Raw genomic sequence first — 27,146 nt, 5'->3', positions numbered from 1 at the left:
ATTGGTTGAGGGGAGAAAGTGTCAATGCAAAGCTGGATTTGTCAAGTTCGTTTTGGTTGAGACAAAAATAAATCATTCAAAGTATGAATGGCAAGAATAGTCCTTGAATCGAATCAAACCTGCCAACATGCTGGAGCTTTGCAATAACCTTTGACCTTTCGGAAAGTTTCCCGCGCTCTTTTGCGTTGCTCGCCACGCATCCTGACTAACTCGGCTCGCAGAGACCAGGTACCGGTCGTCTGACGTCCCCAGCTTGCGTCATTCCCGGGAAAGAGGAGCTAGAACTGCTTACAGTGTCCGGTAAGAGTAAGGGCATGTTGTTGCCACATTTCCAGAGCCGATTGTGAAGCTGAGAAGAAATAGAGGTCGCTGTGAGTGTCAAATTATTATCAATCGATCGCCTGCCCAGCAGTGGGGAGGGGGGAAGCTTTGACACCAGATCATACTATCCTCGGGAAGAAGGCGACGCCTGTAGCTCCTGGGGGAAGCTGATTTATAGCGCTATGTAAATGTACTGATGATTGATAATGTCAAGTATATATGTGTGTGTGTACTGTGTGCAGGGCTCGAAATAGTGCACCCAGGTGCACCCAAAATTGGAGCTGTGCACCCAATTATAGCACCCAAAAAATTTTCTTGGGGTTTATGTATGGTAAAGATATCAAAGTATACTAGCAAGGACCTCCTTGATACTAAGATATCAAGAATATGATGTATACAAGTGCTAGAAAGATAATAAAAAATGTCTGTCATGGTACTTGGTTAAGAATTTGATAGCATATAACTAAGTTTTGTTATTAGGTTTTTCTGACATTCTATTTAGATTTAAGTGGTGCACCCAACAATTTTTTGGTGCACCCAATTTTTTAAGCTGGGTGCACCAGTGCACCTAATCCGAAAAATGAATTTCGAGCCCTGGTGTGTGTTTGTGTGTGTGTGTTAGTGTGTGTGTACTGTGCGTGTGTGAATTGTGTGCACGCGCATGCGCTCGTGTTTGTGTGTGTGAGTATTTGTGTGTGTATGCTTGTGTGTGTGTTCTGTGCGTGTGTGAATGTGTGTGTGTGCACGCACATGCACACGTGTGTGTCTGTGTGTGTGTGTGTGTGTGTGTGTGTGTGTGTGTCTTCCTGAGCTTCATGAAGTAGTTGAGGTCTGGCATCTCTGATTACCTTGTTATGCACTTGCATTGACCAATCTAAGTAAGGCATTCCTACATGTGAAGAAGTTTAACTAATAAAGACCTTGTGTTGCAGAATTGGGCTACAATGGCAGCACAGAGGTCACTGACAGCCGTTAACTTCTGCCATGACACACACTCGAGCGCCCTCTTGCAGGGTTTGCAGGAACTGCGATCAGAGAACCTGTTGGTGGACGTCATCCTGTGTGTCTCTGGGAGAGAAATCCCCTGCCACAGAAATGTACTTGCTACGTGCAGCGAATATTTCCGCGCAATGTTCTGCAATGGACACCTTGAGAGCAAAGAGCATAAGGTAACCATTGAAGAACAGAGCGCCAGTGCCTTGCAGCTTCTTGTTGACTACGCCTACACGTCAAGGGTGACGATCACCGAAGACAACGCTGTGGAACTGATGGAAGCAGCCAACTTCTTTCAGGTTCTACCAATCAAGGATGCCTGCACAAAGTTCCTATCGGACAGTCTATGTGTCAAGAACTGCCTTAAGCTGGTAAGCTTAGGTGGCATGATTGACCACGTCCTGGAAGCAGATGCGCTTTTATATGCCAGGAAGGAGTTTCGTGCTGCCAGCAAGACACCGGAGTTGCTTGAGTTGACAAAGGAGCAGCTCATCAAGCTCATCTCATCAGACCACCTAAACGCTCCTGAAGAAACTGTGTACACAGCAGTGATGACATGGATCAACCATGACACCAGGAAGAGGAAGAAGGAGATGAGAGAGCTGATGGAGCTGGTCAGGTTCCCCTGGATGGACAAAATGTACTTCCTGGAGAAGGTGGAAACTGACAAGACCATGCAAAAGTGCTGTCCTGATCTCATGTCAGAAGCTCGCAAGTATCAGGCATTCCCAGGGGAGATCCAGTCACCCCGCACCCTTCCCCGCCATGCCAGTGGTCTGAGGGAGGCAGTGGTGGTCATTGGAGGATGTGAAAAGGTTGAAGAAGAAATTTTTTCGGGTTACAACAACTCCGTCATGATGACACACTCCTCTGCACCATGTAGCACAAGTTGGGTTTCTATGACAAAAATGAAGAAAGAAAAGGACCATGGATTTGCTGTGGCTGTTTTGGGCACAAGTGACATTATGGTGTGTGGTGGGGTTCGTTGCAAGAAGAATGTTTGGCTCTATCAGGCAAAACTTGACATCTGGTGTAAACTTGCTCCGATGTGCACAGATAGGGCCTATTTCAAGCTGGCAGTACTGCAAGGCAAAGTGTACGCAATTGGTGGCAAAATTAGCCACCCACCTCGAGTTGTAGAATCAAGTGTGGAAGTCTATGACCAGAGCCTGAACAAGTGGACTGAAGGTGTTCCACTCCCACAGCCTAGGTACCACCATGCAGTTGCGGTGCTCGATGGCAGCATGTATGTAATAGGTGGACGTGATGCTGAGGTTAAAGAAAAATCTACAGTGTTCCACTTCAGTAACTCCCAGTGGCATACAGGAAGGGACCTGCCTGTGGTGGCCTCTTGTATTACTGCTTCAGTTCTCAATGGTAGCATCTATGTAGCTGGGGTTCGATCAAAACTGCTGTGTTACAGGCCAGAAGAAGACTTGTGGACTGTTATAAACAACACTAATATTGGACTCAGATGTGCTATGACTGTCTTTGGTGGGCAGATTTTCATGTATGGAGGCTTGGACAATGATGGCAATGGAACAACAAAGGTTTTGCAGCTTAACCAAGACGAGTCACTTGAGCAGGTGGGAACCATGCCCAAGGGTCTGTTTGACCTAGCTTGTGTCACTATATTAAAGGGTTGAGGTACAACATGGTACCTTTTATTCCTAACAGATCACAACACATGAATGAGTGTGAATCATTTAATGGATCCATGGACAGTATTGATTGTTAAGATGACTGTCTGTGTACCTAAACCTGTACCTGTGCTTTTACCAGTAGAAGTGCTTAGGTACCGTACAGGTACAGACCTAAACACCTAGTGTATCTGTGTCTGTACCTATACCTGAACAAACTCCCTTGTGAACACCATTTTTTCAGAAGTCTTAAGTAACTCCTGAATCAATGATGACAATTTTGTTAACCTGCCAGTTGAAGATTAGACTTGTTTGAGACTCAAGTGAAATATGCCGTACAAAAATGATACTTACAGACAGTTGGGTACCTGCATAAGTTACGGGTAATTGACCATAATTGTTTAGGTACTGGTGCAGGTATGGATTTGTTTAAGTACACAGCCCTATGACTAGTTGATGTTGCTTAACATTGAATGTCATAATGATTGAAAGTCTGCATTTAGTAAGCAGGGTGTGAAGGAAAATGTATGAAGATGAGATAGTTCACACAGATTCTATGTGAAAACATGTTCCAACATGTAGACTGGTGTAGTGTTAACTTAGATGTGATTTCTTCATTAATCATAAAGATTACTACGTGACATTGGAATCACTCTGCTGTTCGAGCTTAACTTGGAATGGGTCAGGAAAAATACTTTCTTAGTTTCTCCCCCCCTGAGTTTTTTTTTAAAATCTATAAATAAATAAACAATGTATCCAGAGCACCACACAAAGATTGTGCCCCATGTACACTGCATATTAGAGTCATTTTAGTGATTTAACTTAATATATGAGTTGTATTTGAAGATATTGTGATGCCCATGTTCATACATGGAGAGCATTGTGCTGTGAAGCTAACCTCCAAGCAGATGTATGGTCCAGCTCAGTTACACTTTGTTGTAGCTTTGTTACCTTTAGTAGTGATTAACCAACTTATGTTAAAAAAAAACATTACCTGAAAAAAATACCTGCTGTGAGTTATGGTTTTTTTTTTGTCATCATACAATTCAATGAATTTAGTTAAAATTTTATGCCAAGTCTTTACTGCACAACGTTAGTGCTTATCTCCCTCGCGGCGCCTCAGGTCCGAGTCCGTCGCTCAAAGTGCTGAAAATATGTTAGGGGGGAACTCTCTCAAAAACCTTTCCATCTTCTATTCTTCATATAAATAACGTTATGTGTACATAGAAGATTCATAGAAGATTATAGTTGCAGCAAGTTTTATTAAGTTAGCAGACAAGGAATGTGAGTTGTTTTACAACATGTACAATTATGTGGCCTCACAATGACCTCCAAGCAGATGTAAGATCCAGTTCAGCATTTTACAAACAATTATCAAGGCTTTAGTAGGGGGAGGGGAAGACAGAAAACGCCGACCACTAGAAAGATGCCTGAAAAAATGTGTAAAAAAACTGGGGCTTACATCTGCTTGGACGTTAGCTTGACAACACTGTGCAAGGCACTGATAGTGTATATCAGGCACATAGTATGTTCTCCATGTATGAACATGGCTGTCACAATAGATAAATAATCTTCAAATACAACTCGTATGTACAGATATTTTCAGCACCCAAACAGCAATGTAACATCATTCAACATAAAAGACCTAATACTAAACCAAGTATCACAGACAATGCTTTTCCTATTTCTCCCCAAAAAGATATTCGATAAAAGGTACAAAAGCAAACATTTTAGTTAAGGCAACATTAAGTTTCCATAGTACATTTAACTCTTTCTGTGCTGTGCTTCAGTGTAAGGCAATGGTGGTAGTAACAATTGTATATTTAAGTATTGCTTTTATTTTGTAAAAATTGATTTACATATAACAAAAAAACTTGCCATATATTAATCCATAAGTTATGTTGAAGATATATTCAATGTAGAGGAATAAACAGACATTGATACAAAAATATCCCCTAATGTTTTGATCTTGTTTTGTTGATATGGTTGTAATGAATCAAAAGTGAACTCTATATAGATTTCAGAAGAGCATAAAATCAAATGTACAATCAACACGTACATCAATGGCTTGGGTATCCAGTAAAAGTTGGGTTTTTTTCAGTGTTGGTCCAAAATTTTAGTAGTGCCCATGAAAGAAGTAAAGAGATCCCCCTGATGTACATTGTATTGGTAGAAGAGAAGTTTAAATGTCACTCAGCACCAAGAATATTGTTTCAACAAGTTCTTAAAAGTGAAACATGCAAATGGTTTGGGACTGCACACAAGGCAAGATAACATTGCATTCCTTCTAATCATGGGATCTCATGATATTACAATATCTTAATTACAGATAGTGTATATATGTAGGCAATGCATGGAGGCACAACTTGCTAACATAGCAAGGACTTATAAATACTAACATTTTAAATTGGAAAACATTGAATGAAATATTCATGAAAATGAATGACATACATGTATACACGACTTACAATGTATACCTCTGTGTAGTACTATACGTTACATTGGTTACATGTACCTAGAACCCAACATAAAAACTCACACAGAAATCATACAAACAATGTTTCCTATCATTCCTAACAATTTTGTTACAATTTTACATTTTTGTTATCCAATTGATCATTTCTTATATCTAAATATTCCTACGACATAGTTGTTTGTTACATCATGTACAAGATCACGGACAGCAAAAATCATAATATGGCAAATTGAAAAATTACATGGAAGTAACTTAAGCATAACAAATCAATAACACTGGATGATAACACAATTACAATTGTAACAAAAATGGTATTAACTGGGGATAAAATTTACATGTCCCTAAAGTGCATCAGATATCCACATGTAGCTGCTATCGTTCCTCTGTCTGCATTTTGACTTTTCTGACATTGAACAGACAATATCACATCCAATGCGCAAACAGACCTTGGAATCTCACCCTAACTGATCTGTGTGGATTAACCTTTGGTAAGGTCATCCCTCGGTGGGTCATTAACAAGGCTGAGTGGGTACAGAGCCTCAACCTGAGCTGTTAAAGGCACCAAACCTGGGAACCATCATTCTGGACTTAAGTCTAGACTATCAACTCTCTGTGGAACTTCAAGTTATACTGGTTACTCAATATTTGGAATGACGCTGAAGACCTGGAATGTCTAAAAAAATTCTAGCTGAAATAGTCTGAACCAGGGCTGTCTCCAGGACCCCTCCTTCTATCCTGGGGCGGAAATTTGCTTGACTGTTTGGGCAGACACAAGTTTTACTGTCTGTCCCAAAATCTGAACTTCATGAAAGTGATGAAAACGTATTTTACTTTAAAAATTAACAACATGGGTTCCTAAACAATGGGACAGGCAAAAAAGATTAAGTTGGAGACAGCGCTGATCTGGACTATGGTACCGACCTCTGGATAGAACTCCAGGTCATACTGGTTACTAAATATTTGGAATGGTGCTGAAGATCTGGAATGTCTAACAAATTCTAGCTAAACCTAAACCAAATTCTAATTCTGTTGTGGCCCCATTTGGTGGTTCCTAGGAATATTTTTCCTATAATATTATTGACCCAAGCAGTAAAAGTCCTGCCTGTAGTGTCCACCTATCTTTTGTGGTCATTTTTTCAAGTACCTTGTGTGCTCAGTGTGGACAGGTCTGACTGGGCCTTCAGAACTTTTTTTGGTGAGACAATAAATAAACCAAAATGTAGAGAAGTGTGCTCTTTCAAATGAGATGAAAAATCAAACTGTATGTCAAGCAAAAGTTTAGACCTTGAACCTTGAACGTGGACAGCCAACTTCCAACAACCTAGGCTGCATCATGACATTCATTGACTTTTAAAAAAGCATTCGACACAATCCACCGTGGAAAGCTCATGAACATTCTGAGAGCCTATGTAGTGCCTGAGAAGCTGGTGACATTCTGAGCAACAGTTTTACATACAGTTTCTGTGTTTGTATAAGTCAACACGGTGCCTTCAAAATCTAGCAATTTGAAAAGTTAAAAGATGTGTTAAGTAAAGTTCACAGAGATCCAAGCTCTTTTCAATTACACCGTAAAAGTGACCAATGCTTTCAAGTGGATTAACGATTATTGCTTTTTAGCCTCCAAGCAAAAAGGCAGATTAGAACTGGAGTTCGAATCAGGGGAAGGGTTGGAGCTGCATAATCTTTGGGAGGGATGTAAAATGGGGGTCCTGTGTTTGAGGAGGCGCCTCAAGGACGTGACAACAACCTCAATACCTAGATGGGTATTTTCTGGCTGTGATAATAGAACAACCACAAGGTCAATGTTCTAGCTACACCGAGTAGTCCTGACAATGGCCTATGTCACAATTCCTACCTGGAGCCTCGCCGGGCTGTTTGTGGAATACGAAAAATGACAGTTTAAGCCAATAAATATGCAAAAGAAATGCTTTAGAGTTATTTTTGGTCCACCTGTGTTTCAGTTGTCTTTATATCATTCTGTTTGTTCCCCCAACCGCCCATCCGGGCCCCCCCGTGGAAATGTGACATTAGCCTATGAAGGGGTTATTTTGATAGCAGCTGTTCCCCTGCTGTCCTCCTCATGCCAGCTCGTAGTACTTGCAGCTCTTGGGGTCGAAGTAACAATTGAGGCAGGGGTCGTACAGCAGGTCCAGCTCCTCCTCTAACTGCTGCTCCTGCTCTGCACTCTGTACACTCCCTAGAGCACAGATGAAATGAAATGGAACATGGTGAGCAATTGGAGAGGCAGAGTGGAGCTACAGTAGAGTGGATGGGCTTGGTAAAGCTTACGTCCTCAGAAGTATGTAATTGACCACTGTTAAAGTCTGATGGATCAACAGAAAACTAATAACACTGGAATTGAAAAATTATCAACAGAACAATTTTAAACATTTTCAATCACATTACAAAGTGAGTACATAGAATAAAATAATGCTGGTATTGCTGCCATCTATAGCTACCTACCAGAGGACTAGCCCCCTGCTGAATCACAACTGTGTGGCCCATGGGCTGCTAAAACAGAGATGGGCATCACTCTATACCCAGAATAGTGAGGGAAGGATTTCAACATTAATATTTGCCAATTTACCTGGTGAGATATCGAGGTTGGGTCCTGGCGGTTTCCGTGGTGACAGGTCCCTGTGTTCCAGTGGTTTGTGCTCGCTGGGCAGCACTATGGGAGGGCTGAACACCATGGTCCAGTCCCTACAGAAGACAGTACACAGAAAACAGGAAGCCGTTACACAGACACAACAAAAAGATTAGCTTCTTGGGAAGCTTTCGAGACGTGCTCCGTCTCTTTATCAACCTGGCAGATCTTGTCTTGGAGTTCTTTTGAATGTATTTGGTTTTGCAACATCTGCGGCCAGTGATTCCATGCCAGGGTTGGGCTTTACAGCCATGCCTGGACCCACAAGAGTGACTAAGGTCAAGTCACTCATGGTCTTCATCGGACCATGATGGACGAACAACAACAACATCTGGTTTTGACTTCAAGGTCCTATTATGTGTTAGGTCAGAAGGTCTGAATGTGCAGGTTATCTCTTTGAGCAAATGACGAGTGGCTGTACCTGGAAAAGGTGCATGTTGATTTGGTGTTAATATCTCTCTAAATGTCTGTCTGTTGACATTGCATCCTAAGTATCTACTGAAGACATACCTTGGGTTGGACTGCATGAGTGGGTCTTTGCTAGAGGAAGGCAGGCGCATCTCGTCCTGGTAATGGTTAGCCAACATGGCAGGCACCTGAGGAAAGCAAATTGTGTATCTCAATTACATTCCACCTCAGTGAAAAGTTTATTCTCCAGCTATGGTGACAAAGATGGGTATAATGTTAAGAATTTACAATTCCAATGATAAAAATGGCATGCTGTTTTCAACATGTACAAAACATTACAGTAAAAGGACAGGGGCTAATCATCCCATTCAAAAGACTGCATCCCTGTCAGGATACAATGGCGACTGGGATTAAAACTTTCGACATTCTGAATGAACCTTTCCATTTTACATCATTCTGACCTACCAGTGTTTTCATGTACTTACACTGGCATCAAAATCACTAGAGCCCAGCATTGTCGTAATTTGAGCTGCCCGAAGCTGGTATTGTGGCTGCCTGTACCACTGGTGTGACTACCACTGGAGTTTCATACACAGCTTATATTCAACGACAGTAAAGATACAAACTTACCGGCGCTCTCCATGTACTGATACTGGCATCATCATCACTAGAGCTGAGCCCAGCGTTATCATAGTTTAACCGTTCGAAGCTGGTGTCATGGCTGCTGGTACCGCTTGTGTGGCTGCCACTAGTTGGCTTGTCTTCAACAACATAACCCTACATACAGTTAAACTGTAAGCTATTGATCCACACTTACCGGTGCTCTCCATGTACTTATACTGGCATCATCATCACTAGAGCTGAGCCCGGCATTGTCGTAGTTTAACCGTTGGAAGCTGGTGTCATGGCTGCCGGTACCGCTGGTGTGGCTACCACTAGAATTTCATACCCAGGTTGTATCCAACAACATAACCCTACATACTGTCCCAGTTACACATTAAGGTATAGATACAAACTTACTAGTGCCCTCCATGTACTGATACTGGTGTCATCATCACTAGACTTTAACCGTTTGAAGTATCTTGGCTGCCGGTACTGCTGGTGTGGCTGTCTACCAAGTTTAATGCCTTTATGGTCTTTACTTATTTTGACACACAGATACATATATAAGATACAGATGCACACTTACTGGTGCTCTCCATGTACTGATACTAGCATCATCATCACTAGAGCTGAGCCCAGCGTTATCATAGTTTAACCGTTCGAAGCTGGTGTCATGGCTGCCGGTACCGCTGGTGTGGCTGCCACTAGTTGGCTTGTCTTCAACAACATAACCCTACATACAGTTAAACTGTAAGCTATTGATCCACACTTACCGGTGCTCTCCATGTACTGATACTGGCATCATCATCACTAGAGCTGAGCCCAGCGTTATCATAGTTTAACCGTTCGAAGCTGGTGTCATGGCTGCCGGTACCGCTGGTGTGGCTGCCACTAGTTGGCTTGTCTTCAACAACATAACCCTACATACAGTTAAACTGTAAGCTATTGATCCACACTTACCGGTGCTCTCCATGTACTGATACTGGCATCATCATCACTAGAGCTGAGCCCTGCATTGTCGTAGTTTAACCGTTCGAAGCTGGTGTCATGGCTGCTGGTACCACTGGTGTAGCTGTCTTCTAAGTGTTAATGTTATGCTATCATCGTCTTCACTTGACATACAAATACAGACTTACTGGTGCTCTCCATGTGCTGATACTGGCATCATCATCACTAGAGCTCAGCCCAGCGTTGTCATAGTTCAGCCGTTCGAAGCTGGTGTCATGGCTGCCGGTACCACTGGTGTGACTGCCACTATTTGTCTTCAACAACATAACCCTACATACAGTCCCTATTAAACTATAATCTATCGATCAAAACTTACCGGTGCCCTCCATGTACTGATACTGGCGTCATCATCACTAGAGCTCAGCCCAGCGTTGTCATAGTTTAACCGTTCGAAGCTGGTGTCATGGCTGCCGGTGCCGCTGGTGTGGCTGTCTTCATAGTTTAATGCTTTTATGGTCTTTATTTACTTTGACACACAAATATAAGATATAGATGCACAATTACCGGTGCCCTCCATGTACTGATACTGGCGTCATCATCACTAGAGCTCAGCCCAGCGTTGTCGTAGTTTAACCGTTCGAAGCTGGTGTCATGGCTGCCGGTACCGCTCGTGTGGCTGTCTTCATACATCTCCTCTTCCTGCTGTCGCTTCAGACTCGCCAACATGGCCGCCTCGAAGGATTCCCCCATGGAGGAGTTGGGGGACTGGTAGTTTCTCCAGTCATACTCTTGGGTCTGGGGAAACAGTGTAAAGGTTGTAAGGTGGTCATGCCTTATTGCTAATGGGGTAACATCTGTGGATGATAAGTATTTATTTATCCAACATGGCCGCCTCGAACGACTCACCCATGGAGGAGTTGGGAGACTGGTAGTTTCTCCAGTCATACTCCTGGGTCTGGGGAAATACAGTACTCTCATGTCCCTAATAAACGTACCGGGACGTTTATTTTTTTCAGCCTCACAATCCACCCGGTACGTTCTTATTTTGGACGGTACGTTTATTTTTTTTCCTGAAAATTGGGGCTTTGCTTAGCCAGAACCCTCAAAGAATTGAAGTTTTTGGGGTTTCTGCCCATATTTCCGAGGTATTTTTGCTCAAAATTCCCTATTTTTCGGGCGAAACGGCGCGGATTTCCATGAGCGTGTTCGCGTACGCGGTACTCTTTCGGTGATTTCGGTCGATCTCGCTATGACGCTATGAAGTAAATGTTGTTCTTGGGGGAAAATAAAACACCACACTGACGTTTTGAAATACAATTTTTACATAAATAACTTTTAGTTTTAATTTAGTAGTAGTTTCTAGTCTCTGTTTACATCGTAAACCAGCACATTGCACGAGGAATTTCCGGTCTTGTGGTTCCATGCGCTTTCGGCAGCGAGGCGGAAGAGTGATTCGTTCACATAATAAATGCTGGACGTAAAAATAACAACTATAACTTCGTTTCCCTTGTGATATGAGTTTTGACGCCGCAAATTCTCCCAAACGACAGGAATTCGTCGGTAAAAACAGCAAGTTCATAATCACAACTTTACTTTGTAGATGCATGTGCCATTATGCCGAGGTGGTCACGTCGAAATAAAACTTTCTCTACGTAGGCTTATTTCTTTGACAAAAATCAACCTTAGTCTAGTTCTCACATAACTAACTTTCATTTGATAGATTTTAATCGTTTTTATACCGTAATCACTGTATTTTATGCTACACATCAGAAATCTTGTTGCGATATTTTACCTTGGTAAAAGTGGAGTCGTCCACTGACCCCTAGTGACCTTGTTTATGCTGCTGCGACGCCATGTTGGAGAATAACGCAAAGACGGAGATTTCCATTTTTGGCCCGCGGAATACGAAAATTGGGACAGCTTACATGCATTTGAAGAACCTAAAACATCAGATACATGAACTGACGGTCTATTTGTAAAATCTGACCATGTAGCCTTCCAGTCTGCACAGAAATGACGATGTAGAGAATGGTAGAAGTGCAAAGAGTCTGAGATGAGAAAAAAACGCCACGTGAATTCAACAACACTGTAACAGTGGTGTTCAAGGACTGCTAAACCGAAGACGCCTAACGGCTTAAGCCTTTTGGCCGAACGGTTTGCACGTTCGATTTGTGATCCGGCTGCCCGGGTTTGGCGCGGGTTCGAATCCCGGGAGTCGGGGTGTTGTTTCTTTCTGTTCTTACTCGCCCCTCTGGTTGTTTCAATGGTTCCCACGCCGGCCCTGTGATTAACAGGCTAGTATGTGCCACACAGGGATGTCGATCTCGGAGATTCGAGGACGAATCTTGAAAAGAAAAGGGGGAGTAGTGTAACAGTGGTGTTCAAGGACTGCTAAACCGAAGACGCCTAACGGCTTAAGCCTTTTGGCCGAACGGTTTGCACGTTCGATTTGTGATCCGGCTGCCCGGGTTTGGCGCGGGTTCGAATCCCGGGAGTCGGGGTGTTGTTTCTTTCTGTTCTTACTCGCCCCTCTGGTTGTTTCAACACTTCGCATAAAATCACATAATTTTGTATAATGTTTCCTTTCTTCAAATTATGTTTCCTTCATAAAGACTCCAAGTTGAACCGACATTTTGCTGATGTAGTACAGAAAAAAGAAAAGTGATTCCCTCGTGGATAATTTACTATTTAGCGCAGCGTAATGCGGCCGGCCACGCGCCCGTGACGGCAGTGTTGGCATAGCGGCCGGACTGAAAATCGTCTGGCCGCGACCACATTCGACAGGTGACCGCTATAATATTTCTTATTGCTTTAATAGGTCAACGGGAAAAATCCAAGGGACCGACGAAAACTAACCGCATGGCCAGTTAGGTGGCCCCTATACTCAGGTGACCCCTAAGGCAGGTTTCACTGCGAATTTTAACTTACCTTTTATTTAAAAATTGAGAAAACAATGTTCATGATTCAAACAAGATATCTATAGTTCTTCAGCTCATCATTTATATAACTAACTGATGTGGTTCTTAGGCATAAATGAATAAAAAGACCTACCTGCTTATCATCTCCTTTTCTTTGGACAGAAGTAGCATGGTCACAGTTAAATACATGTCAATTTGGTAATTTTCCGGGGGGTATGTTTATTCCGGGGGGTACGTTTATTAGATATTGATGATTTGTCCGGGGGGTATGTTTATTCCGGAGGGTATGTTTATTAGGGACATGAGAGTAAAGGTTTCAAACTACATGTAGTCATGCCACAGAGTTCCTCCAGTCATATTCCCGGGGAAACAGTGTAAAGATTGTAAGGTGGATGTGCCTTGTTGCTAAGGGGGTAACGTCTGTGGATGATGAGTATTTATTTATCTAACATGGCCGCCTCGAAGGACTCACCCATGGAGGAGTTAGGGGACTGGTAGTTTCTCCAGTCATACTCCTGAGTCTGAGGAAATGGAGTAAAGGTTTCAAACTCGTCATGCCACAGGGCATGTTGCTTACAGGGCAAGATCTGTGGTGGTTGTGCTAGTATTACTCAGGCAACATACATAGCGGACTAAAATGACTCCCCTGTGCAGGAGCTAGCTATAAGGGACTGGTAGTTCCTCCTGTCATACTCCTGGGTCTTGGGAAACAGGAAAGATTTTAGACTGGTCAAGCAGTAGCCTGGATGCTAACATTTATTTTAACAATGGCAAGTATCTTCAGTGCCAGACTGTAGTGCAAACAGGCAGTACTGCAATCTGTACGTTAGAATTAAAGCAGTTAGTTGTCAGTCTTGCTTTGTTTAAGACCTATATTCAGAAAACTGTATATTGAAGCAAATAACTTAATGAAAACTTTGTGCAGAGTCAATTTCTCTTAGCAAAATGGACCCAAAACCAGCCATTGTCTACATGTAGAACCACGATGGAAAATATTTATTATCTATTAACTGATAATGATAAACTTACAGTAGACAATCTTGTTTCCACATCTTCCTTCGTCAGCTCCTTCAGCTTGGACACCTTGACGCTGAGCCGTGATTGGCTGGAGTTACGACTCCGGGACCCGACTCTCTGAGACACCGTCTTGCTGAACGTCGGAGACACCTCAACGCTGGGTACCGGCGTCGGGAGGAAGCTGTTGGAACTTAAGGTGGTACCCGAGCTGGTCCTCTCGTTCTCATCCATGTCTTGGCTTGTGACACTGTTTCAATGCAGAATATGCAACATTACCCAAGGCAGAATAAGGAATTTTCAGGTACTTTAGTATGTTCCAACACAATCCCTGTCTATCTACGTCGGGAGGAAGCCGTTGGAACTTAAGGTGGTCCCCTAGCTGGTCCTCTCATGCTCATTGTTGTCTTGGCTAGCTGTAACACTGTTTCAATGCAGATGATGAAGTGTAAAACTAGTGCAGCATTTACCCAAGGGAAGTATAAGAGTGGTTCTTTTTGTGCTTTTGCATTCATGATGACAATTTGCAATTCCGGATATTAACTAGAAACTGTTTCAGATCCACCTCATGAGGAGGTTCTGAAATATCTGTTTCGCATCCGAAATAGAGCGTTCATGATAACAAATTTTTCTGTTTCAGCTTGCCAAACAAATAGAACTGTAAGTTTTATCTTTTGCATCATGAATGTGACCAAATACTGCGATTGGACAGTCAGTAAAAAAAATTTGATAAGTCCATTTTTTTTTTATTGGAAGCTACGGCTTAATTCTGATCTACAATGACTTCTAGCAACACAGGTGAACTTTCAAGTTAAAACTTGAGTTAAAACTTAGACTCACATGAGTGACTGCTGCTGCCTCAGCTGTTGGGAGCTGAGAGAGGAGTGCGGACTCTGGACCGGTGTGTGTCCCGTCCGGGGGCTGGGGCTCCTCAAGATCTTCTGGTGCATGTCTAAGTTACAGCTTAACTAGAATGATTTCTACCAACACAGGTGAACTTTCAAGTTAAAACTTAGACTTACATGAGTGACTGCTGCTGCCTAAGCTGTTGGGAGCTGAGAGAGGAGTGCGGACTCTGGACCGGCGTGTGTCCTGTCCGGGGGCTGGGGCTCCTCAAGATCTTCTGGTGCATGTCTAAGTTACAGCTTAACTAGAATGATTTCTACCAACACAGGTGAACTTTGAAGCTAGACTTACATGAGTGACTGCTGCTGCCTCAGCTGCTGTGAGCTGTGAGAGGAGTGCGGACTCTGGACCGGCGTGTGTCCCGTCCGGGGGCTGGGGCTCCTCAAGATCTTCTGGTGCATGTCTAAGACCTGCTCCTCCTCACTGCTAGAGCTGGCGTAGAAGTCGTCTTCAGGGGGCGCGAGTCTCGTGGAGCGGTCCGACGACTTCCACTGGCTCCTTCTCATCTCATGTCTCTCACGGATCTGGATTATTCGACTCTGCAGAGGACAAAACAGAATATCACTCACTTGAAATAACAGGGCCTGATTTTGTTTAAGTAAGGCCCATTGGGTAAATAACCACCAAAACTTAGCTACTACGGTGCCTGGATTAAGAATTATAGATAAAATTTTGCCCATTCCGTCCCGTTGATGGACAGTAATCAGCCTGGAAAAGATATAAACGGAACTTGACTTTTTAAGAATTTTGTAAGGATCTCCGGAAAATCATTTTTATTCAATGGTTCTCCAATTTCATTCAAAATACAATGTGAACTGTAATATTGACACAAACACTGAGGGTCACGTTTATGTCAATGGTTCCCACACTTAAAGGAAGTGACGATAGTCGGATTCAAGTTTCCATCTCTTACCTACCAAGAAAATACATTGATGTGGCCTTACAGTTGATATCTCTGGGCCTGCATGCATTGGTCTTGAACAGTCCTGTTTTTATTTAAGTTCTTTTGATAAGAAAAAAAATGCTATTTTGAATATTAAAAGAAACCGCCACCTCTACTCAACCTTGTCCCTGCTGCAGAACCAAAGCAATCTGGTATCAGAAAGTTAAACATTAATCCAGAAAAGAGAACCACCCCACCACCCGCAGCCACCTGTACTACACAGATGTACCAACCCTCAACTGATCAAACACATCGCCATTGGCATATGCCACCTTCCTCTGGAAATTGATTCCATCGTGTCGGGCCTATTGAATAGATGGTGAAATGAATAATGTGTGCCTACAAAACCAATCAAATCAATCAGACCTGTCTTTTCTATCTCAGCTTTTTATTTGACATTATTACAAAACTAGTTTGCTTTGATGTTGCAATTGTTCTTACTCTTAGATGCAATTGTGATTTTAGCAATTTCCTGTCATCATCATCTTATCTTGTTATCCTAGTTGCAGGGATGTCCATGGCTCTCCATGGATGTCTATTCATATCTTAGCATATTCCAAGTGCTATTTTGAGAAGCTCATTGAGTGTCACTCCACCATGCATCTTGGTGCTAAATCTATACCTGTAAAAACCATCACATTGATTTCCATGCAGTGCTATAGTGACATAATACTGACCTTGTTATCGGAGGGATCCAGACTGTCCGAGCCTGTCTTCCAGGAGGCGAAGTGCGGTCGTGAGGAGAAGGTGAACATCTTTTCCTTTTCATCAGGGCTGTACTGTTCATCCTCATGGTCGTCTCTAGAAACACAGAAAGTAAGAATGTATCTTTCAGTCCTTCTACAGCAAACCATTCTTTCCTTAGAATACCAATCTATGAAATTCTATCTCCAGGTCCACGAGCCTTCACTCTGGACTGGATAGAAAATTACTTGTGGAGACAGACAAAAATTCCATCCCGCCCATCCAAAAATCTAAAATATTGTGACATGCCTCAGATTAAAATGGCAGATTAACAACAAAAATTGACAACATGGATTCCCTAACAATGACTGTGACAGAAAAAAAAAATTCAAGCTGGACACAAACATAAACAAACACAAACCTCTCACTGTCAGCATCCCCATCTGCATCAGCTACAGACTCCCCCAACTCCTCATCCTCCTGTGGCTGTCTCTCCTCTGGCTCCTCCTCAGGAGGCTGTGAGTCATCTGTTGTTTCCGTAGGCTGGGGATCTGTGGTCCACATCGGTAACATTCTGTCAATTTTCAGAGACCCACACCTTGGAAGGTAGGCTATTGATTTCATACATTCAATCATTCAAGTACCTTCCTCCATATTTGTGTAGATGATTGTGATAAGTCAGTTAGATTTCTAAAGTATTCACATATTTGCAGTTAGTAGGCAACATCTTCTCCTACGCAGAGGGACCACAGTCGTGTCAAAACTTCCTGTGTTTACCTCTGCTACCTTGTGTACTCTGACCAGTTAGGGACCGCCCTACATATAAATATTAATGAGCTTACGCTTATATGGGCAGTCAGCCGTTGGGGATAGGGCGTAGGCACGGTGAGCAAACAAAGCCATGGTAATACGTAACATGATTGGCTGATAGCTTCCCAGCGGCCTTTGCGAGACAGCTTGCGACAACAACAAGCCCAACAAAGGCCTATTCTCTGATTGGTTGACAGCTTGTTTGTGGCCACAATCATAATAGCCACTTATAGGGCATGGGATAGCAGGGCCCCATAAGGTAATGCCGTTGGGGACCGGGCGTTAGGAGGATGAGGCAACATGGTCCATTACTGTGTGAAAGTGCACATAAGATAGAACATAGTCATCTGTTGTTTCTGTAGGCTGGGGATCTGTGGTCACATTGGTAACATTCTTTCAATTTCCAAGACCCACACGTCAGACAATTCTGAAGGTACCCACAGACTTCATAGTTATATGTAACTTATTCTATTTCTAATCTTACAAGGCAGTAACTTTCCTCAAAAGCATTCACATATTTGCAGTTAGCAGGTAACATGCTTGGTTTCCAGGCAAATATATGTGATATCATTCTCTTTCTGCATTGAGGAAGTCATCCAGGTAATAAGATATGCCAAAAAGCAGTTACTTAAAAGCAACTGGATATCTACTATCTTTCATCAGTGTCACTGACAGAAGATAGCGGACACTATCTGAAACGTCTGACCGTTTCCAAAATCATATCCAGCCGCTTAAGTAACTGTTTTTTGGCACATCCTCCTTTTGTTTTGTTACAAGTGAAGATAATTTGGGGTTCACATGTCAAAGACTTGCACCATTTCCTGCTTCTTAATCTTAATCAAAGAAAGTTAACCCAAGCTGACCTTTTGTGCTGTGAGACCGTGTGTATTGCCCCCCACTGGTGTTCCTGATCCTGATCTGTCTCCTCTTCAGGTTCTCACTGGAGTTCTCCCTGGGAGGGGGGTGTGGTCTCAGCATCTCAGACTTCTCCTTTTGACCATTCTTCTCTTCCCTCTCTTCCCTCATCATGTCCTCTGCACCCCACGTGTTGCAACCTTTTAAGGAACCTTCTGGGAGAACAATTAGACCTTTCTTAGCATACTGAAGTAAAAAATGATGACACCAACAAGATGTTTTGTTGTAAAGGGGATGTTTTTGTGTTGCCAGTATCTCAAGTTTCAAACTTAAATGTAAGATGATTTACTAAAGATCTATCTAGTTAATGGTTCTTTCAGATCAGATTTATTCATTAGTTTCTAGCACTGCATTTCAGGGAGCCCAAAAAAATACACAAACAACACATGCAAAGCAAAATAAGTTGTAGATGACACAGATTCAATACCATAAAACTTAAAACCATCGCCTTAATTTCCGCCAGATCACATGGATGAGCAGTCAAAACCATTTTCACAGTACAGCATCTGGCTGTTGTGACCACTTTTGGGTGCTTCATTGGATTATTTTTCCTCTTGATCCAAACGTCAAGAATCCTGTATATAGTGACTACCTATCTGCTGAGATCAAGTCCCTTAAAAGGTTATATCATAGACATGTTTAAACTTAAACTGTAGCGTATTTTACAGACTACATGTAGAGTAAGAACTTACTTTTATTGACAGAAGTGCTGAGGTCCTCCACAGCACTGCCAGGGTCGGACCATTCCCTCCTGTGGTGGATGACCAGCTTGTCTACTCTGGGTCCAGTATCAGCACCAGTGGTGGGGGGAGGGTCTACAAGGGGAAATATAATCAGCACACAAATCTTTACTATCCACAGCATGATAAAGAAAAAGAGTCTGTGGTGGATGACTATAGCTAGTTTGTCTACTCTGTGTCCAGTATCAGATGGATCAGAGGTGGGGGTAGGGTCTACAGGGGAAATATCAACGCACAAATGCTGAATATCCAAAGCGTGATACAGAAACAACAGACTGTGGTGGATCACCAGTTTGTCTACTCTGAGGCCCACATCAGGGCCAGATGGGCTGAGGTGGGGAGAGGGTCCATAGGTGGAAATATCAACAACACACAAAGTCACAAGTAGATACAGAAATAACAGTCCATTTGGTCTACTTTGGCCTCCCTGTGTGCCTCCATGGGAGCTGAGAAATGAAGCATAAGAGTAACAAAACATACACATTAAGACACAAACCATCATACAGTAAAATAAAGAACCAACACATACCTTCCACCTTCGTCCTGGAATGTGATGATCTATTAGATCTACCGGAGGCACTGCCGCTACCCTGGAGACATGACGCAATGAACTTTTGGTTACCATGGCTGTTATGACAGGTTTACATGGTGACAAAGAATCCCTGGCTCTTATTGGTAGTTCTCCTGTGGAAATCAGTCCTTTGATTTAGAAATGAAAGGCCACAAACTATTAGTGGAAGTACGTTTCTACATGTATACTCTCATATTCTTCACTATCCCTACACTGGTGAAACATGCAACAAATCTGTGCTGTCCTAGAAATGTACTTTACCTCTCTGGGCCCTGCAGACCCTTTCCTACTCTGAGCTGTAGAGGGGATGGCCACCCTGCTGCCGAAGGCTATATGTGTGGGTCTGTCATCGGAAGCTCTTCTACTGGCATTCAGCCGGTCTGGAAAGATAAAGGTGCAAGTTTGGTTTGGTTTGGTTTTTTTGGCAGATGCATGTACACTTATGTACTTTATGTACATGTACATGTACATGTACACTCTATGTACATTTTCTTCTTCTTCAGTCATACTCATTACAAGTTGAAGCATCAACAAAGTTCAGCTTCCAATACTCTCTATTAAGCATCGCTTATGTAACATGTACACTTTATATACATGTACACTTTTCAATGTATATATATGTATTATACACACTAAGAACTCTATACTCCAAAAAGTAACATTCTGGACAATGAAAATGGTATTTGAACTGACCTGATGGTTCTGTGGAGGAGGTTGGTCTGGAGGAGTCTCCTCTTATTTTCCACTCAGCTTGTCTGATCTTAGTCATAGTTAGAACCTGTAGGGGAAATATTCAACAATTACACGCAGTCAACATGAACAGTAATGGTAAATGTCAAGAAAAGTCTGTATATTAGTGTACAATAATACATATACAACAGAAATGTACAAGTACTTTCACATACTAGTATTTTTTCCCTAAACAAATACCTACAGTGCACCTACAGGTGTAAAAATTAGGTGTACAGCTCCAATCTCGGGTGCACAAATTTAAAGTGTATTTTGAGCCTTGTTCATGCAGTACTAATTTTTCACTGTCACATTCTGGTATTAGTTCAGCTGGTCTTGCAACAATTCAGGCCTGGGAAAAAAATGTTTCCTGTTTCCCGACCTACCCTACAGATTTGTAACCACTAGTAGTACTATGCACAAAATTAAAGTTTGACATTGAAAATATAGGTGTCCTCATGCATTTCAGTTTAACTTTCAAGACTAAAACAGGTAACACAGCATTTTTTTCCAAGGCCTCAGTACACAATCTTGACAGCAAACCGAGCCTTCTTTCCTTCTCAATGAAGATTTTAAGACCAGAAGTAATGTCTAACCTGTGTGCACTGCTCCACCTCCCTGCTGAGCTGCAGTGATCTGGGGATGCTGTCTATCTCCACATCATTCACAGGGTCACACGAGTACAGCTCTGGGGAGAAAATAAGAGTAAGGATAAACCATACAGTACAGGCATGTTTGGTCCATTGCCAAAGAATCTCCCAAAAATAATGTTTATCTCCACATTTTTCACTGGGTCACACGAGTACAGCTCTGGGAGAAAAGCATACCGACAGTAAATTAGACATTACTTTTCTAGGACAGAGGAGCAAGAAGAGAAAAGACACCAAGGGAATATAGATACATGGGGGAGGCGATGTTAAAGGCAAAACTAAATATTACTTGATGCTACAAATTTACATCAAGTACTTTCTTAACCTGTTTTTTTTTTCATGGCAGCAGATATTTTTGCTCCACATTTTTATGGTTGTCATGCACACTTAACACACACTTCAATTTAAACAAAAATAGAAAGAATGAATCAGGAAAGTGGAATACACAGTCTAGCTAAAATACTGATAAGAGCTGCTGCTCAAGCTTTTCTTGCAAAAACAACTTCAATTGCTTGTCAATGATCAAATCGCAGTACGAGATAGTGAAGCATTTCATACATTGACTTGATTAATATGAATATAAGAGTAAACATATAGATCTATCCTTGAAGACCTACCATCATCATCAGTAGTGTCCGGAGGCTGGGCCTTCATCGTGAAGACTTTCCTGATGCGACAGTTGGCCGACAGGGTCAGACTCTCCAGCGCACGGTACGTCTGACCTCGGAAATTCTCCCCCACCAGGGATAACAGGTCCAGCACTAGGTGGAGCCACTGAAACAGACAGAAATTGACTTTCAATCAAAGACAACAGATGCAGGTGTGGCATGAAAATGGGAATAGTTTATTCTATGCTTTTCTGAAAAGAACACTTAAAACTGAAACTTAACTTATTCCAACTATTGTACTCAAATTGTAGTTGAACTAATAAAGGTGAAGGTATGGTTTGTAAATATGTTTTGCTGACATTCTACTTGATCTTGCGTTGTGCACCCAAAACTGTTTCTGTGCACCTAGAGTTTTAAGGTGAGGTACACAAGTGCACCTATTCCAGAAAAGGAATTTCAAGCCCTTATATACTGAAAAAACAGCTCGAAGAAAATCTATTTCTTACGACTCTTTTCCTGAGAATGGTGAGGGGAATCTTGGCATGTAGAGGGGTGGCAGCGATCTCCCTCTGACAAGTGGACAGCAGGATTCTCCTTTTGTTGTTGGACAGGTCTGTGATCCTGCAGAAAACAAGCATGCATTCATCAGGTCCAGGTTTTGTCATGTGTGATGCAAGGCACAACTTTGCTGCTTGGTGCTCCGCATCGCATTACCTTGCTGAAATAAAGTCTATTGATCAAAAGGGCCAATATTCTTATGTTATATGGGAATGCAAAATATATGAGTCACACAAAGTCTTAACCTTACCTCACCGGTCCCATAGCCTCACCAGCCGTAGGGCAGCTATCATTAAACTTTATTTAAAAATAACCATTAAACTTAAAATGACAAGGGCCAATCTAATCAGCTACTAGTACTTAGATGACAGAGCCTATCTAATCTATCACATTATCACGTGTTCTTCATCGACATCAAACATATATATGCAAACCTGACATTTAAGCCTAACAGCTTGACATTTGGAGAGGTAGGGGGTTTGTATGATATACTACTACTGCTACTACTACTGTCATATCAGTCTATAGTATGCAAACTATGACACTATGCAAGGACAATGACAATGTGGACTTGAATAGAAAAAGATGATTAATAAAGCATGATACCATGATATAATAGAGCATGATACTTGTCAAGACATTTTGTTTGAGACAACTTGTAGCCTTGAAAGCCATACACATAAAAGACATACTGATAAACATAAAACGGCAACATGCAGGCAAACCTACCCCAGTTCCACAGAGAAGTCTTGCCCCAGTGGGATGTAGATCTGGAACACCAGGTATCTCTGTACAAGGAACACTGAAGGGGAAGGGCAAGGAATCAGACATTTTAGAATAAGTACATCTTAAATACAAGACAATTCTAGCCATCAATAGTCTCATCAGGTTGTTAAGCCAACGTTTCCTACTACATCTGGTTTTACTTCTAGTTCATAGTCTGCAAACTTCCTGGTAGGAATGTCACGCAGACAGGAGGCACAGCATCGCTCTGGCCAAGTTCAGAGCAGAAGAAAGCAGAACCTGAGGACGGTGACAGTCACTGAAACATTGGGTTACACTTTGACTCAGTTTGAGGCAGTTTATGGTCATGCAAAAATTGCCATAGTGTAACAGAGTCACCTGGAAGGACTTGAACTGGCCCATAGATTTCTAAAGATAGATCATCATCATCATCATCATGAATACCCCCAGATGACCCCGCGAGGGGCAAAGTAGGGGGGGAGCTGAGGTCCCTGGTTAGGCCCCAGGACCTCAGCTCCCCTTTCGTCACATTTTTGTCGCGCACTATCACGAACCCCTGTCACGGAAGAATTGGTGTGTTGCACCGGGAAGCTCTCAACGGTGGGAGCACTTACTACCGTGCCAGACAGGGAATTCCACTCCGGAATTGTTCTGGGAAAGTATGAGTATTCACATGAGCCTGTGCGTGCAAAAATTGGTTGGTACTTGTGTTGATGGCTACCCCGCGTTCGCCCTTGGGTCGGAATCTGTAAGTTCTGTGTGTTAATCCTGTTATTAACAAGCTTTTAAAAGAAGGTGAGGCGGGCGTTCCTCCTCCTTTCGAAGAGAGGACGCCACTGCAGGTCACTGAGCATTTCTGTCACGCTGCTAGTCTGCCGGAAGTCATATAAGGAAGTCATATATTATAAGGTCTTAGGAAGTCATATATTAAGGAAGTCATATAAGGAAGTCATGTATTAAGGAAGTCATATAAGGAAGTCATATAAGGAAGTAAGTCAAGCAGCAGTCCAGGCAGAGGCGCTATGAGATAAGGAGCTGTTACTTCCTCTAGATACTTGCTCTAGATACTGCTGTACGTAGCATAGGATTTCAGAGAATGAAAAGGAGTTCTCCCTTAAAAGTTAAATAGAGAATTGGTAGCTTATCAGTGTGCTTCGGTTTAGTATGTCCTATATACTCACATGACTGTTTGGAGTCCTTAGGTATGTGCATTTTGGTGGTGGTGCTGCCCCCCTCCAGGGTGTATACATAACTCTTCACATCCTTGTCAAACACCTTCTGTATGGACGAGGTTCCTCCTGTCAGCTTCCACTTGGACACAGGGTCCTTTCCCTGGGCACTGAAGATCTCAAAGAAAGGCCCTCCCTATGGTGGAAAACATGATCATCAGTGTACAAAATACTTTTCTGAGCCAGGTTGCACAGTGTGCAACCTGGAGCAAAAACTAGGTTGCACAACTGAATTTCAAGTTGCACCACCTACAATTTGCTAATTTCTGGAAAAAAGGTACAATACATAACCTTTTATCATCATGTTACTTATAAGCATGTTTGTTTCAAAGTAAAAATCAAATAAATTGACAACAAAATTGAGTTCTGAGGCTCAAAATCTAAGTTGCACCCTGTGCAACCTGAGTTAAGAAGTAAGTTGCACCAAGCAAAAAGTGGTTGCAATGTGCAAGTGTGCAAGTGGGTATTTTGCACGCTGATCATGTTATTATACATGACATAAAGCAGTCAGAACACTGTATAGATGTATGAATGAACCTATAATGACATACAATTAAAGCTGTACTAGTGATCACCTCTACACAAGCCTGTGACCACTTGGCCATTGATACAGTGAAACATGTAAAAGCAAGGACGTTATACGAGGTACAAGTGACCACCTTTACATAAATACCACCTGGCCATTGATGTACAGTAAAACCTGTACAAGTGACCACCTCTACATAAGGACCACATATGGCCATTGATATACAGTCAAACCTATACTAGTGACCACCTCTACATAAGAACCACCTGGCCATTGATATAGGGTCGAACATGTATAGTGACCACCTCTACATAATGACCACCTGCTGATATACAGTGACTTACACTATAATACAGTCAAACCTGTACCAGTGACCACCTATACATAAGGACCACCTGCCCACTAACAGTGATAATACACAGTCAAACCTGTACCAGTGACCAGCTCTTCATAAGGACCACCTGGCCACTAATACACAGTCAAATCGGTGGTAGTGACCATCTCTACCTTAGGATCACCTGGCCACTGATATACAGTCAAAATGTTCGAGTGATCATTGCGATAAAGATAAAGACCACCTGGCCTTTGTCACAACCTTTTCCCCACTGTTCCAACCATAAGGATCCTGTCTAAAGTGGCCACCTGTCAACTGTGAAATTGCAATTTTTCTTGAAATACAATTTTGTGGGTGTTCCCTTTGCTAGATATGTTATGCCTTTCAATAGACCAGTTGGGAATTTGACTATATCATATTTGAAGGTCCACATGCACAGGAAGTAAACGCAGCTAAATCAAATTATGTGGAACTGTGTTCAAAAGACTCCAATATTGAACTCACCTGATATTCGTTCTTGAACATGTTGGATTAGGACGGAATGTAGTACGTAAACGCTGCAACTGGTCTTTCACAACAGCCAAAGCTCCGGCATGTCCACGCTATTCAATAAATACCATATTAAGGTTGACGTCGGGTCGTTCGGTGTAGTCGGCGCATCAAAGAACATCAAATTTCAAAACATTTCAACGTCACGGTTGTGGCTCTGGACTGCAACACGGCTTCGTTTGGTCCCTGGGATCGCGACGATTGGCGCCAGAACTGTCTTACGTTCTTCTTGAGTTATCCCTAAGCCGTATGAACCCTAAATCGCGCCCAGTTTCCGCAAACCTAGCGAACTGTGTCCGGTCGTTCCTGGCAACCAGCAGAAATTCCGTCCGACCTCCGCCATGATGGGTGCGCACACTGCGCATGCGCCACCACAACGAGGCTACCAACATGTCGGGAAGAGAAGGTAGGAAAATTTTATCCCCGTTTCATTCATTGTTTTCGTGACTTTTTCTAAGTTTCTCGTTCTTTCAGGTACTTGATTTTCTTGTTGTTGATACTTTGGTGTCTTCTCTTTCTCAGGAGGCAAGAAGAAACCGCTGAAGCAGCCCAAGAAGGGACCGAAAGACCTGGACGATGTGAGTGGCCGGGGCTTGGGTTGGGTTGGGTTGGCGCGCATATGGCCGCTGTAAAATTATGATGACTCTGAGCATTCCTGGCTCTAAATTATAGCGAAATGTTAAACATAGTCATATCTAGGATACCATATGTTGCTTGGGAGATTGAGGAATGTCTGAAAGTCTATTTTACTGGTATGATTGCGGGTTGAATTGCGCTTTGTGAGGATCAGTTTCTGAGTGAAGCATGCATGTGATTCAGTGAAATCACGCCCCCTGGCGGTCATTAAATGTAGTGGACTGATCATCTCTAAGCAGATGTTAGGGTGGATGGTATCGTTTTCTGACAGCCACTACCCCAACCTTGTGGGTGATGAACAGTCAGAAAATATTACAAACTTCCACCCCAGTGTCTGTTTGAACATATTCAGAATGTGAAAACAATAGCTAACAGATGGCAGGCGTCACCCCTTTCGTGTAGTTGTTGAGCGAAATAGGTGATGCTTAAGTTACCCAAAGTCTCATTTCATTTCATCAAAATACCACACAACGTGCAATGCAAACAAATTGTAAAAATCAAGCAATCAAAAATATCAGACCTTTTACTTTTTAGAGACTTTTAGAATTTCTTGCTTTATTACTGTGAATTTCTAACGTACCCGTCCATGCATTTTTTCTCTCCCGGGCTTTGGACCCGGGCCAAGCCTGTGACACCAACCTTGGACCCATGCCAAACCAGCTATTTTCCATTCTTGCCACTCAGTATATGCATAGCTAGGTATAAAAAAAACTGCAAACTCACACAAGGACAAAGAAACATACAGACCAGAAACAATACCTCTGTTTACATCAATGAAGGTTCGACATCTAGGTAATAAGATACAATGTACTCCAAAAATCAGTTTCTCAGTTTCTCAAGCTACTGGATATGATTTTGGAAGCGGTCAGAGGTTTCAGCTGTGTCACTGACGGAAGACACTGGATGGTTGTCTGAAACCACTGCTTCCAAAATCATATCCAGTTGCTTGAGTAACTGCTTTTTGGAATACCTCTGATTACATCATCCATGGAGGTAATTAAACATGGGGTCATGTTGGTCTGTTGTTGCAGGAAGACCTTGCATTC

General features: G+C 42.5%; 2 protein-coding genes across 3 annotated transcripts; one reads left to right on the top strand and one right to left on the bottom strand.

Moving 5' to 3' along the window:
- The first annotated feature begins 78 nt into the window (after positions 1-78).
- Positions 79-5,364, top strand: LOC118415411 (kelch-like protein 24). Of its 2 annotated transcripts, none has more exons than XM_035820018.1 (2): positions 79-371; positions 1,254-5,364. In XM_035820018.1, the coding sequence occupies exon 2, from the start codon at positions 1,266-1,268 to the stop codon at positions 2,958-2,960; it is 1,695 nt and encodes a 564-aa protein (XP_035675911.1). In that variant the 5' UTR covers positions 79-371; positions 1,254-1,265; the 3' UTR covers positions 2,961-5,364. The 2 variants fall into 2 exon arrangements, with proteins under 2 accessions (XP_035675911.1, XP_035675910.1); XM_035820017.1 differs by having other exon boundaries at positions 80-300.
- Positions 5,365-7,440: 2,076 nt separating this feature from the next.
- Positions 7,441-25,851, bottom strand: LOC118416299 (protein CFAP20DC-like). The gene is made up of 20 exons (XM_035821387.1): positions 25,420-25,851; positions 24,008-24,191; positions 22,812-22,884; positions 22,031-22,145; positions 21,534-21,690; positions 20,863-20,954; positions 20,231-20,315; positions 19,799-19,917; positions 19,496-19,556; positions 18,919-19,041; positions 18,175-18,381; positions 16,923-17,052; positions 16,495-16,618; positions 15,166-15,413; positions 13,984-14,218; positions 10,716-10,831; positions 9,862-9,976; positions 8,588-8,673; positions 8,018-8,133; positions 7,441-7,627 (listed from the first exon to the last, which is right to left on the bottom strand). The coding sequence occupies exons 1-20, from the start codon at positions 25,438-25,440 to the stop codon at positions 7,509-7,511; spliced, it is 2,526 nt and encodes an 841-aa protein (XP_035677280.1). The 5' UTR covers positions 25,441-25,851; the 3' UTR covers positions 7,441-7,508.
- Between the last annotated feature and the right edge of the window lie 1,295 nt (positions 25,852-27,146).

Source organism: Branchiostoma floridae, chromosome 5 (assembly GCF_000003815.2).
Source record: "Branchiostoma floridae strain S238N-H82 chromosome 5, Bfl_VNyyK, whole genome shotgun sequence".
Classification (NCBI taxonomy): domain Eukaryota; kingdom Metazoa; phylum Chordata; class Leptocardii; order Amphioxiformes; family Branchiostomatidae; genus Branchiostoma; species Branchiostoma floridae.
Note: the sequence above shows the minus strand (reverse complement) of the source record. Positions and strands in the feature narration are given on the sequence as shown.

What these genes read in the sequence shown, in the direction of transcription:
- LOC118415411 (XM_035820018.1), top strand. Translation starts at nt 1,266, where the DNA reads ATGGCAGCACAGAGGTCACTGACAGCCGTTAACTTCTGCCATGACACA.
- LOC118416299 (XM_035821387.1), bottom strand. Translation starts at nt 25,440, where the DNA reads ATGTTCAAGAACGAATATCAG. An exon ending in TGTTCAAGAACGAATATCAG is followed by an intron (nt 24,192 to 25,419) that starts GTGAGTTCAATA and finishes TTTCCACCATAG; the next exon opens with GGAGGGCCTTTCTTTGAGAT. An exon ending in AGGTGGAGCAGTGCACACAG is followed by an intron (nt 20,316 to 20,862) that starts GTTAGACATTAC and finishes TTTCCCCTACAG; the next exon opens with GTTCTAACTATGACTAAGAT.